We start from the raw sequence: 13,823 nt of genomic DNA, 5'->3' as shown, positions 1-13,823 counted from the left end.
AAGACTGGTATATGAAACAAGATTCTTAAAGGTGTTGACCTGTTGTGCCCTATGTCTAAGATGGGAGATAACCTGTTGATCGGTGGAAGTTGGACCTTTGGGACCAGCAGCGATCAGCAGAATGGGGACTTTTTATCCCCGTAGGAGCCAACCTATCCTCAATTTCCCATGGGTCTGCGCTATCTTTTTCCTTCAGCCCAATGGGGAATGCAGGGCTGGACATATCATTGCTGTAAACTATGCAGTCACACAGGGGCCTAAGAGGTAAAGGGACCCATTTCCACCTCCGGAGCAGGAGGAATTGTGCAATCTGATGAATTATTGGACTGCAAAGAGCCCATATACTGTTCTTGCACAGGGGCCTCCAACTTTCAGTGTCCACTCTTAAGAAAATTAATGGAGCCGTGGTCGGGTGTCCAACCTGCTGCACCATCTTGTATTGGGGATAAAAGTTCCTCGATCTGCCGATCAGTGCAGGTCCCAGCGATGGGAGAGCTCCTGATCAGCAAATTATCACCTAACAGAAAGGTGGTAACTTGTTTGAACTGGACTACCGTTTTCATAACGTTTATCATGTGAATGCACTTTTTCTTCAAGTGCCAAAATGTGCATTGTAAGAAATACTTTCCTAAACTCTGCAAATCCATTTAATTTTACTTATCCTTATCTCCTTAGGTATGAGGTGATGCAATCTTGCTGGCTGTCTGTTGAACAAAGACCTTCAGTAGAAGAACTTCACCTGCAGCTCACTTACCTGCTAAACGAATGCTCCAATCAGACAGAGGAAAGCTTTGAGTGGCGCTGGAATGCGCTTAAGCCAATGAAGTCCTCAGTGGGTCCTCTAAGACACTCCGACGAGATTTCCGCATTCCCACTGCTAGATAACTTTAGTGGTGGAGATGGTTTTCATGCAGACATGGATGACATCTTAACTGTAACAGAAAGCAGTCGTGGACTCAATTTTGAGTACATGTGGGAGAAGGCCAGATTAGGACGCTGGAAAGCAACATCTCAGTGTCAAGATTATGCACCAAATAATGGGAATTTGACAGTGCCTGCTAATCCTTTCTATGATTCCAACCACCAACATTCACGCCAAAGCTTGGAGACTCCAAGTGTTGTCCCAGTCATCAGTGCTCGTAGCCCTTCAGTAAGCAGTGAATATTATATACGATTAGAAGAACATACAGACAGGAGCAGTGGTGTGGACTGTACCGTGTGTGCTCCAAGTCCTATCTATGAAAGAAAGTATGACATGCAGGAGCAGAGATCACTCCGACAACGCTTATCGCTTGAAAGCCCATTTTCACCACTGGAACCACTGTTTTCCTCAGACTGGGACCCACTCGAGAGTGGCAAAACCAGTCCTGATGATCCTCCTGGTCACTTGATTTTGCATGAAGTTCCTAAACTTATCGATAGGTGGACACCCAATAATAATAATCCTTTCATTACAGTAGGGAGAGAATTGCCTCGTTATGTAAATCCTTTCTGTGGTCCAGGAGAAAAAGACTTATCAAGGCAGGTACAGGAGACTTCTTTAATGGAGCCCTCGCTATCTGATGTGTTTTCTTCTGATTCAATTTTGAATGTTTATAGAGATATAGAAGATCATAGAAGAAGCTGGGACTCAGATACGCTTGAAGAGCGAGGAGCTGGAGAGACCCTTGCTGGAGACCCCGAGTCCTTGGCCGAGTTTTTAGATGACCGTGCTTCTCCTTGGGATTGTGAACCTTCATTAATGGAAGATCAAAGCACTGAGAGTAGTAGCAGCAGTACAGATAATAGCAGTCATCGCAACATGCCTTCCTGTCCCCTGTGTAGTAGAGGAGTGTTGGGTAGTCTACAGAGATGCTCTTGTGCAATGCTGCGTGGAGATGTTGTAATTGATTGGACCACACACGTTGCTATGCATCAAGACCATTATGGCTTGGATGATGATTCCTCCCTAAAAGTAGAACAGGGTTCCTTATCAGAGTGCTCTATACCTGCAAGAACTTTTGGTGATGGAGACCTTTATGCTGGTCCTTTTGGAGACAGTCTTTGCGCAGCAGAGCACCAAGAATTTTATGACCCTTTAATGGGAGCAGCTGTTAAAAGTTATGACATTCAAGACTATCGTAATCGTCAAGCAAAAAGTTACGAGTCCTTGCAAAAGAGTATTTCTAACCACCCTCCTTCTCCTTTCCTAGGAATTTCCAACTCAATGGCCAATTGCAGTGTTATTGTCCCAATTGAAATCCCACCTCTTTCCACCTTAGCAGAAAGCATCGAAGAAGAGACAATAGAGATTGTTTCAGATGTACTAAATAGATTCCCAGTGAACCAAAGCACATTGCAAACAGAAATATCACCACATGCATCTAGAGCAACATTAGATTCTGTTGATTCTCTAGACATTCCCTCCAACACTAGTTCATCAGATGTTTGTAGTCCAGCTTCTCATTTCTCATCCCCTGGTCAGAAGTTTGGAGATAGTGGGTACGATACAGAAAACACATTTTCCCCAGAATTCATTTTCAAAGAAGTAAAAGAAGAAGAAGAAACTTGTCTTAAAGATTTGAAGTTACCCTTGACCCCTATATCAGAATCAACTAGCGACTTGACTCTTACAGAGGACTTCTCTGAACCACAGGCAACACCTACGGAAGACGACAGCTCCCTTAGAACATTAAATCTGGCCACACCACATAGAGATTCAGCATATTTTTCGGACTATGACAATGAACCTGATAAACATAATAGAGTTTCTAGGTCAAAACCTGATGTTGGAACTCTCAATGGAGTTTGCAGTGAAGAAATATCAGTTGTCATATCAACTGTGGAGGAAGCTGAAAATACTCAAGATGAAGATCCAAAAAAGCATGATATTGAAAATAATGTAAAAGTCAGGGAACTAGCAGAAGAGTTTCCTGTAAAAGCAATGGATTTAAAGGAAAACCATAATAATCCAGTGTATGTTCAAGATGTAATTGAGGAAAGTGAAAATGTAATGTTGAATTGCAATGGTGGGATCAACTTAATTCCAGAGGAGGACTTGAGTAATCCAGCTTCTCAAAGCAATGCTAGTGATGTAATACAGGAGAAACATGAAAAATATCAAGCAGTTATAGATCAAAAATATTCAAATGAAAACATGCTGAAAAGACAACCAGAAAGTGGTTTCGTAGTTCAGGTTTGTAAAGAGCAGCTCCTAGTCTCCTTGAGAGAAAATGTAACCAGGAATGTACTGTCTACATTTGAGTCTGGGACCGTGAACTCATGTGTCTTAAAAGACCAAGCTGTTTTGAAGTTGTGGTCTATGGAACCTAGATCAAATGCTGTTGTAAAAGGAACGTTAGATAATAAACCTCTCTTCAAAGAATCATCTGAAAACTATGAGCCAGAATGCAAACCTATCACAGATGACATCCTCAAGGACATATCTTCGAATGGAATTAGTAACACCTCAGAACTGATTGTGAACAAAGATGTAAATTATAATGATTGTGATGAGACTCCCTCCGAAAAAGATGGGGAAGAAGTAAAAGAATGTGAAAATGAAAACAATGGAGATTCTGATGAACAGTCATCAGAACAGGCCCCCCAAAACTGTTTAAAGCAGCAAGAAGAGACTCCTATTGACCAAACAGAGGAACACACAGAAGGTCAATCCTCAAAACTCTTTCTAGACTTTGGCTCTACAGCAAATAGTGGAAGTGAAGCTATTAAAGGTAAATCAAATTGATAATTGAAATTAAATAGTTGAAGTGGGAATTATGATTTAAATGAGTGAATCAGTCCAACAACCCATTTACTATAGTTCACCCTTATGCACTCAGAGTACTTAATATAGACCATCCTTAAGTAATCTGTGAAAAATCCTTTAGTATAAATGAAATAGCCAAAAGAATTTTGCACTTGTGCCTCCTTTGCAGTGCTCTTAATAACATTTTCTAAAGGGAACCTGTCACCCCCAAAATCGAAGGTGAGCTAAGCCCACCGGCATCAGGGGCTTATCTACAGCATTCTGTAATGCTGTGGATAAGCCCCCGATGTAACCTGAAAGATGAGATAAAGAGGTTATACTCACACAGGGGCGGTCCCGGTTCTGTTCTGGTCCGATTGGTGTCGAGGTCCGGGTCCGGGGCCACCCATCTTCTTACGATGACGTCCTCTTCTTGTCTTCATGCTGCGGCTCTGGCGCAGTCGTACTTTGTCTACCCTGTTGAGGGCAGAGCAAAGTACTGCAGTGCGCAGGTGCCGGGAGAGGTCAGAGAGGCAGCCTGAAGACAAGAAGAGGACGTCATCGTAAGAAGATAGGAGGCCCCGGACCGGACCGCGACACCCATCGGACCAGAACAGAACCGGGTCCACCCCTGGGTGAGTATAATCTAACCTTTTTCTCATATTTCAGGATACATCGGGGGCTTATCTACAGCATTACAGAATGCTGTAGATAAGCCCCTGATGCCGGTGGGCTTACCTCATCTTCGATTTTGGGGGTGACAGGTTCCCTTTAATATGTGCTCAGGCCTTGTTATAGGGGTGTTGTGTAAATGTATAACAACGGTACAACAGCAAACCCTCAAAAGTGAGCTACCACTTTTTATAAAGTTACACAGGGAGAAAATGGTGTTCTGGTAAAGGAGTCCACACACTCTCAATGTTTCATAAGATGTTCCATCCAGTATGTGTAGTGTGTACAATGTGCCTGTAATAAATTTAGGTAACAAAATAGTGCAATGCGATTCAACCTTACCAATAACATATTCTTTTAAGAGTTTACAAAAACAATTATACAGTGCTCAGCATAAATGAGTACACCCCCCTTTGAAAAGTAAGATTTTAATCATATCTCTAGGAACACAAGAATCCTTTCCAAAATTTTGGCAAGATGGAGTATCAAAGAACATTTTTTTTACCCATGACATGAAAGTAAGGTTAATAATATAATTTTCATTACAAAATCTTCAGTTTTACTCAAATTAGTTAATGCAAAAATGAATACACCCGCATCAAAAACTACTACACCTAGTATTTTCTATGACCTCCATGAATTTTATGGACAGTACCAAGTATTTTAGGCATGGAATAAACAAATTGATGACATACACCTATTTTTTCCATTCTTCAAGAATGACCTCTTTTAGAGGCTGGATGCTGGATGTAGAGTGATGCTTAATTTGTGGCTTCAGAATTCCCCTTGGGCATTTGGATGGGTTCAGATCAGGAGACACTTGGCCACTGAATCATTTTCATTCTGTTCTTCTTCAGAAATGCTACAGATGTGTGTTATGGATCATTGTCATGTTGGAAAGGATGGTAGCAACTTCTCTTTAAATATACAGCAGTACATCTGTGAATTCATGATACCATCAGTGAAAGCTTCCCGACACCAACAGCCCTCATATATCCCCACATAAGGACACCAGCACCACTATGTTTCACTGTAGGTACCATACATTCTTCTAAATTCATTTTTCTAAATGTATAATGGCTACAGTGAACCATGATGGTGGCACTATCTTTATGTGGGGCTTCATGAGCACTGCTGTTGTCAGAGAGTTACATTTCATTGATGATACCATCAATGAATTCACAGATGTACTTGTTATGCGCTACGCAGAGAGACCCAGCAAGACTGGCACCAAACCAGCAAAGGCGCTGCCACAGATTCTCTTGGCACAAGCTGCCCAGCTAGGCGGGCCCTTGAGGGGCTGGTTTACTCTTCACCCAGCTCCCCAAAGATGGACTTTGGCAGAGCCCTTCCCAGGCCCACTGTTGCCTGACAGCTGGCGTCTGGTAACACTGTTTGTGCCTAGTCAAGAACCAGGTGGGTACCTCGGCAAGAACCCCTGGGAGTGTAGCACAAAGAAGCAAGGGGAAGACCCTGAAAAGGAAACCCTGAAAAAAAAGCTACCAACACCGCTCACCTCCAAAGCATATAGGAACTGCAATAAACAGCAAAGGCTTGAGCAAGAAGCAGGATTAAATAGCCCGGAACAATTTCCCTGCACATGTGGTAGCTCTGCCTTCAGGGTCTGGACAATGGCAGAGCTTGTGACAGGAGTAGCGTAGCACCAAACCTGAACCATTCCCAGGTGGGTGCACAGAACCACAATTTCTAATAGATCCATATACCTAGGAGAGACCTCCGAACTCTCACCACCCACCTTGTTCGGAAACCTCTTATGGAACTCAGCGATGAGACAATTGGCATGTATATTACCTCTCAAAAGCCAGGACCTCTCCTCAGGACTGTACCCCTTCCAATGAATCAAATACTGAATGGAGTTCTGAACTCTATGAGTCCAAAATAATTTCTATCTCAAATTCTTTAGTATTGTCTACCAGAATAGGAGGAGGAAGATCCTGGGTCACAAGCAGAGTAACCACATTCTTTAATAATGTCTTGTAAAAAACATTGGTAACCCACATAGAAGAAGGCAGACCTACCAATAAAACCACCTTATTGACAATCTTAATAATGGGAAATGGTTCTATAAAACTGAGTGTAAGCTTAGGAGATAGTACCTTAATCTTGAGATTCTTAGTGGACACCCAAACTTTGTCCCCCACTCTGAGTTTGCAACCTTGCTGATGATGCTTATCAACCTACCTTTTCATGCTCTCCCCTGCTTTCTTGAGATGGATACAGGCATCCCCCCCAGAGGCGTAGCTAGGGGTTCAGCTCAGGGGGGGCGAAACATGTGAGTGGGCCCCTAACAGGCGGACATATCATTAGTGCAAACTATGCGGCAGCACATGGGCCCAAGAGTTAAGGGGGGCCTTTTCTACCTCTAAATAAGGTGCAATTTTGTATTTTTAGAAGTTCTTGGGCTGCAAAGGGCCCATATATTGTTCTTGCACATAGGCCCTTTTCTGTCTGTGTCCACAGACAAAATAAATCTCTATACAATAACCAGTACTGATATTACCACCATACGGTAATACCATATAGTGGTAGATACCAGTCCTGCATGACATAGAGAGATCACAGTACAGTTATAGATGGTGACTTACAGAGGACGTTCTTTCCGGTGGAGCCATTCACTTTTCCCATCTGTGTATACTATTACTTCCACATTTTTCAGTCACCGCTCTGTGCATAGAGAGCGGCGACTGTAACTGATGCCCCGGGACTGACTGACAGCCGGTACAGCACTATCTGCCACCCAGTAGTTAGGCTTCAATGCTACGTAAGTGCCTACTTAATATTTAGGAGTCCCCCTGTGTACAGTAATAATGGCCCCAGCATCGCTGATGAGAGCAGGAGGTCATGTGACGATTTTCTTCTATTGAGAGAAGTCAAACTTGTCTAGTCAACACGTGCAAATAGCAAACGTGGTCGCATGAGCCCTGATCACACCAGTGGTCTTGGGGTCTCATGACGGCAGGTGCACCCTATCATGATTTGGCAGTCTCTAGAGTGACTGCAGACAATTATCCCAAGCCTTTAATAACTTAAAGGGAACCTGTCACCCCCCCAGGGCCTATTAAGGTAAAAGAGCCACCTTCTTCAGCACTATGGCTGCATTCTGTGAAGGTGGCTCTTATGTTTTTGATCCCTAATAACGCTGAAATATTCACTTTTATAAATTGTGTGCCATACCTGTATTGAGTCCGGGGGGTACGTTTTCTCTCCCTGACTCAGCCGCCTCGCAGCCGTTCATCATCCCACCGAGCACCGCCTCCTTTCTGTCTTGTGCCGTCACCGGCGCTCTGCAATTATTTCTCGAGCATGCGCAGTGCGCGCTGCCCTGGAACTTATATCAAGTGATCTAAGTAGATCGCACCTGCGCACAGCGCCAGATTCCCAGCCCCGCAGTGTGAATAAATCATAACACACTGCGGGGCGGGATCTCGGGCCTCCGCTACACACAGGCGCGATATCAGTACATCAGCTGATGGGAGTTCCAGGGCAGCGCATACGGCGCATGCCCGAAAAGTGAGAGCCCAGGCATCGGTGCCCGGTGGCATGATGGACGGCTGGGAGGCGGTTGTGTCCGGGGACAAAAGATGTACCCCCCAGACTCAATACAGGTATGGCACGCAATTTATAAAAGTGAATATTTCAGCGTTATTAGGGAACAAAAACATAAGAGCCACCTTCACAGAATGCAGCCTTAGTGCTACTGAAGGTGGCTGGCTGTATTAACTTAATATGCCTGGGGGGGGGGGGGTGACAGGTTCCCTTTAATAATTTAATTATAAGCAATGTATTCTTATAACATAGAATGCAGCCCGTGGTTACTGTATTGTTATACTTGTTAGGGGGCAGACAGACGGACGTATTTCTCATGTGAGGATCGCATAGCAATCCTCGGACTGACCGTCGGCTCTCCTGACCTGAGGTTGACAGTTGCATAGTAATCTATCACACTGTCAGGAGAGGTGTCAGGGCCAGTCCGAGGATCGCAATGCGCTCGTCGCATGAATTATACAGTGTCTGTCTGCGCCCTTATTTTAATACTTAACCTTGTTATAGTAATATTAACCTTCTTTGCTATGCTTGTTTCACTAATACTTATAAAAGACCCAGCTTGCAATAATAAAAACCCCCCGACCTCCCCATCTCCAGCCCCCAAGACAGCAACTATTAGGGTATGTTGCCAAGGGGCGTATTGCTTGGGTTTTGCTGGGGAATGGACGCTGTGTACATCCACAGCATCGAAACCGCAGCTTCTAGATGTTACAGTATAGTGGAGGGGATTTTATGAAATCCCATCTCCACTATGTGTACATAGACGCAGGTGGCAGACCTGCGTAACCGGACATGTGGCACGTCTTTCTAGACAGCAGCATGTCTATTGATCTTGTGGAGATGCTCCGTCTCCACACGATAAATAAAACAGTCTATGAATAGGATGCGGTGATTCCACCTGTGTTCAATGAATATATGCGGAATCACCGCGCGTACCACAGGGGGCAGCGCTTTAGGCGGAGCAGGGTATCTGCCGCGTCCAAATCGCTGCCAATACACCTCGAGGACACGTACCCTCACATATGATAGAGTGAATATCTCATAACATTAAACAGTATAATAATAATCAGCCCCCCAGTGCCCCCTCACCTGTGTCAGCCCTCATAATACCCTCAAACTCTCCCATTCACCCCCACAGTGCTCTGTCTCCCTCCCACTATACCACCACCCTCTCTCATTTATCCCCACAGTGCCCTGTCCCCCTGCGCACCTACAATAACCCCCATCGTTTCACATTTACCCCACAGTGCCCTGTCCTCCTCTCCCACTTCAGCCCCTACAATACCACCATCCTCTCACATTCACCCCCACAGTGACCATGATATGCCTAAACCAAATTACTCTAATAAACTCCATCCCCACTTACTGATGAAGTTTTCAGGCAGTGAGGAGAACCAGGAAGTGTCCAGATAGATGCAAGGAGGGCACTAGGACCCAGCGTGCCTCAGCCAAACCAAGCACAGCCAGAAAGTAACTGCAGCTGCTGCCGCCAGGAAGAGACTCCTCGGGTGAGACCACATCGCACTCTGCACGGAGGGGGGCTCTGCAGCCGGCATTGTGCTGCTCTCTCCCTGACACCTCAGACTCGGCAGTGGATCTCCTGGTGGGCCCCTTCAGGTGACTGGGCCCGGGGCAATGGCCCCCTCTGCCCCCCCAGTAGCTACGCTACTGCCCCAGACCCTAGACCCAGACCTAGGAAGAAGTGCTAGATTACAGAAGAAGGGAGACATTCCCAAGCCCTCGTGGTGTCTATTGTTTAGGGCAGTGTTCTCCGGTCCTCAAGAGCCACCAACAGGTCATGTTTTGAGGATATTCTTAGTATTGCACAGGTGATTGAATGCTTGCCTGTCCAGGTGATGCAATTATCGCCTGTGCAATACTAAGGAAATCCTGAAAACATGACCTGTTGGTGGCTCTGGAGGACCGGAGTTGGGGAACACTGGTTTAGGGCAACATCTGCCAAGGCTAAATATGATCCCCAATGATGTTGAGTTAGGGAGCAAAAACATTTTAGACAGGACTCCAGACACTGGTTGGTTCGCTTAGTTTGCCCATTAGTTTGAGGATGATATGAGGATAAAAATAAAAGTTCTGACCTGAGACGCTTACAGAAAGAGCTCCAGAATCTGGAGATAAACCTGGACCAATGGTCTGAGACAATATTCATGAGAACCCCATGTAATCTTACCACTTGAATGAGGAACAAATTTACCAAGTCCTGCGCAGTGGACAACTGAGCCAAAGGAACCAAAGGGCATAAATAACTCTATTGTAAGACTTCTGAGTCTGAGGAGGCTAAACTGACAGAAGAGACTACAATGCCACTTGAAAGAATGAAATAAAGTTCCATAATTTCTGACTCACTTGGACAACAACTCAGAGAGATAGCATCTGCCCGAACATTCTTGGTCACAGGGAGGTAAGAGATCGAAAAATTTAATATGGCAAAGAACATGGCCTATCAGGCTTTTCTTGAGTCCAATCTCTTAGCGTTCTCTAAAAAAATAAAACAGATTCTCATGGTCAATAAGCACTGTGAATGGGTGCTTAGCTCCCTCAAGGAGATACCTCTACTCCTCCAGAGGTATCTTGATGGCAAGAAGTTCCTGATTGCCGATGTCATAATTGAGCTCCAGGGGAGAGAATTTTATGAGAAAAAACCCACAATTCCTTAAATGTGTTAGAGCGGTGGAAACCTGAGAGAGCACCACTCCGACCCGTACCTAAGAGGAATCCAATTGCACCACAAAAGGCTCATTGTCATCAGGCTGGACCAAAACTGGAGCAGAGGAAAATGTTTTCTTAAGTGTAGTAAAGGCATTACTGGCCTCCAATCCCCAATTAGACATGTCTGCCCCCTTATAGGTAAGATTGGTGAGAGGTTTTACCACCTTTGAAAAACCCTTAGTAAACCTTTGGTAATAATTGGCAAAACCCCGTGCTTTGAGGTTAACAGGTTGTGCCCATTCCAACACCATACTCAACTTCTCATAGTCCATCCAAACCCCATGGGGGAAAGAGTGAATTCCAGGAACTCCAACTCCCTACACTTTGAATACACATTTTTCTTTTTTAACATAAAGGTAATGATCCTCCAATCTTTTCAGGATGGTGCGCACATGTCTCTGAAGAAGATGAGGATTTCATTGATGCAAACAATTACACAAATACCCAAAAGATCACGGGAAATATCATTTACAAGTGTCTGAAACACTGCTGGAGCATTACAGAGCCGAAAGGGCATGACACAATACTCCTAATGACCCTCGGGGGTATTGAAGACTATTTTCTACTCATCCACCCTAGATCCAGCTTGGTAAACCAACTTGCCCCCACCGGTTAGTTAAAGAGATCAGGAGCAAGGCATAAAGGATCGTTGCTCCCTCGGTGTTCCGGCTACCGGGATCCTGCGCCTCAGAAGGAGGTAGCCTGTGTAGGGCAGAACTCCTTCTGGTATCCACTCCTTTGCTATGACTTCTTCACCCTCTCTACAATACAGTTCTCCTTCAGTGTCTCTTTCTGGGAGCTGCAGCTCTCAGGGCATACACAACTCCATGTCCTTCTGTCTCGATCTCTGACAGGCTCCCACCCCTGTCAGGGACCAACTACCTGAGTGATGCTCAGCCAGCAACTACTAACTTCATCCCCAGGCAACCAGTTTAACCTAAGTGTGAAGAGTGCCCTATTAAATAGGAGCAGAGCTCCCCCTGGTGGCCTGGAGTGTGAAATGTGTTGTATGTTTGTGATACCTGGATTACAATGTCCTTCTTTGCCTCCAAACGTAACATCACTCTCCCCTAGAGGAAAATGACATTACTGCAACGACCAGGACCCTGGGGTGCTGCATATATACCTAAATAGATATAAATGTCTGTTTATTCTGTTATGCATCTATGCAGAGAGACCCAGCAAGACTGACAACAAACCAGCAGAGGCGCAGCCACAGATGCACTTGGCGCAAGCGCTGAACAGCTAGGAAGGCCCTTGAGGGCTTGGACTACTCTTCACTCAGCTCGCATAGATGTAAGGGGGACTTTGGGAGAGCCCTTACCAGGCCCACTGTCGACTGGCAGCTGGCTTCTGGTGATGCGGCTGGTGCCTAGTCAAGAACCAGGTGGGTACCTCTGCAAGAACGCCTGGTGGTGTAGCACAAAGAGGCAAGGGGAAGAACCGTAATGAAAACCTTGAAAAGATAGCTTCAAATATTGCCAACACCATTCACCTCCAAAGCACATAGGAACTGCAATAAACAGCAACGACCTGAGCAGGAAGCATGGTTAAATAGCTCTCCTAATGCTGAAGGAACTGATCAGGTGTTGACTACCTCTCAATCATCCCCAGACAACCACTCCCTGCTAACTTGCACAGCAGAATGGACAGAATCTCACCACTGCCTAGTACCAGACACAGCAGCGTCGAGTGTTGCCTAGCAACCGGGGAACACAGTGCTCCATGTTCCCCGGGCAAAGAAATCCGTAGGATAAAAGGCATCCCACATCCCCACACACTCAACTAATATCACTCTGTGTGTTTGGTAGACGTGCACTTTTCCAACATGACAATAATCCAGAACACAAGACACGCGGCACACTAAGCTTGGGTTCTCCCAACCTGGGTTTTGTACTTCTATGGCTTTTTCTATGTTCATTCCAGAAACCTGAATCTGTAAGGCTATGTTCATATGTCCAGTATTTGTCCATTTTTGGATTCTTTTTGGGATGCCATAATCAGAAATAATCTGATCCAGTACAGAATCCATTCATTTTGGGACTGAAATACCCTAAAATGCCTACTTTTATCTGGATCAAAAATTGTAGTCTGCACAACTTTTTTGTCCAGCAAAAACAAACAAACAACTGGATCACTTATTTTTTTTTAACATTAAAGTCTATGGGAAACAGATCATAATGGCTGATGGACCATTATGTGTTCCATTAACGGATATGTTGTTTAAACACTGCACATGCCCAGTATGCTAGATGTGTCTCTGAACCACTCAAAAATGGATTTGTTAAATTGGGCTTCTTGTAAATTTCTTACAATTTTGGTAGTTCACTATAAAAAAGTGACAAAATGTTAATTTTCTTTACTTAGAATTAAGTCCAGCATTGAAAGTTTTAGAAACACTGCAAATCACTTTATTAGGGAACTAGATGGTGGCCAGATTCTAACGCATCGGGTATTCTAGAATATGTATGTACACTGTGTTCCAAATTATTATGCAAATAAATTGGATTTAAGTGTCATAAAGATTTAATTGTTTTGCTTTTCAAATAAACTTGTGGGTGGTATTGTGTCTCAGGGCTCAATAGATAACTGAAATCAATCTTAAACACATGTGATAATTAGTTTTCCAGGTGATTCTAATTAATGGAAAACTACTTAAAAATGATGTTCCATATTATTAAGCAGGCCAAAGGTTTCAAGCAATGTGAGAAATAAAAACGATCTCTCTGCTTCTGAAAAGCGTTTGGAAAAGGTATGAAAAAAGTAGATACTTCACAAAAACTTTGTGATCATCATACTGTGAAGAGATTTGTGACTGAAACCGAGCACAGACAGAGTTCATGCAGATAAATATACAAAAAAACAGCCGCACTCCAGTCTTGGTTTCAACGTAGAAAGTTTTTTTGTTTTGTTTTTATTCAAGTGCACAGGCACCACCAAATAATTTTTAAAGAGAGCAAACAAGTGATTGCGGACAATACGGTAACACGGTAACGTTTCGACCTGGCACGGTCTTTTTCAAAACTGCAGACTGCACCACCAATGATACGGACATCTTACTCCTGGATTCTACTTGGAACTGTCCTTGGGGACTCTCTGCTCATACCTTCTCTTCCTTACCACTCCTCCC

General features: G+C 44.3%; 1 protein-coding gene across 6 annotated transcripts in view; it reads left to right on the top strand.

Moving 5' to 3' along the window:
• Positions 1-13,823, top strand: part of LMTK3 (lemur tyrosine kinase 3) — a 94,723-nt gene that overhangs the window by 64,520 nt on the left and 16,380 nt on the right. For all 6 annotated transcript variants that reach the window (XM_069742693.1, XM_069742696.1, XM_069742694.1 and 3 more), the window contains one exon: positions 676-3,713. In XM_069742693.1, the coding sequence (XP_069598794.1) occupies positions 676-3,713 (3,038 nt within the window). The remainder of the gene's footprint in view (positions 1-675; positions 3,714-13,823) is intronic.

The sequence above is a fragment of the Ranitomeya imitator genome, chromosome 10 (genome assembly GCF_032444005.1).
Source record: "Ranitomeya imitator isolate aRanImi1 chromosome 10, aRanImi1.pri, whole genome shotgun sequence".
In the NCBI taxonomy this organism is placed as follows: Eukaryota; Metazoa; Chordata; class Amphibia; order Anura; family Dendrobatidae; genus Ranitomeya; species Ranitomeya imitator.
The sequence above is the reverse complement of the archived record's forward strand: the minus strand, read 5'-3'. Positions and strand labels throughout refer to the sequence as shown.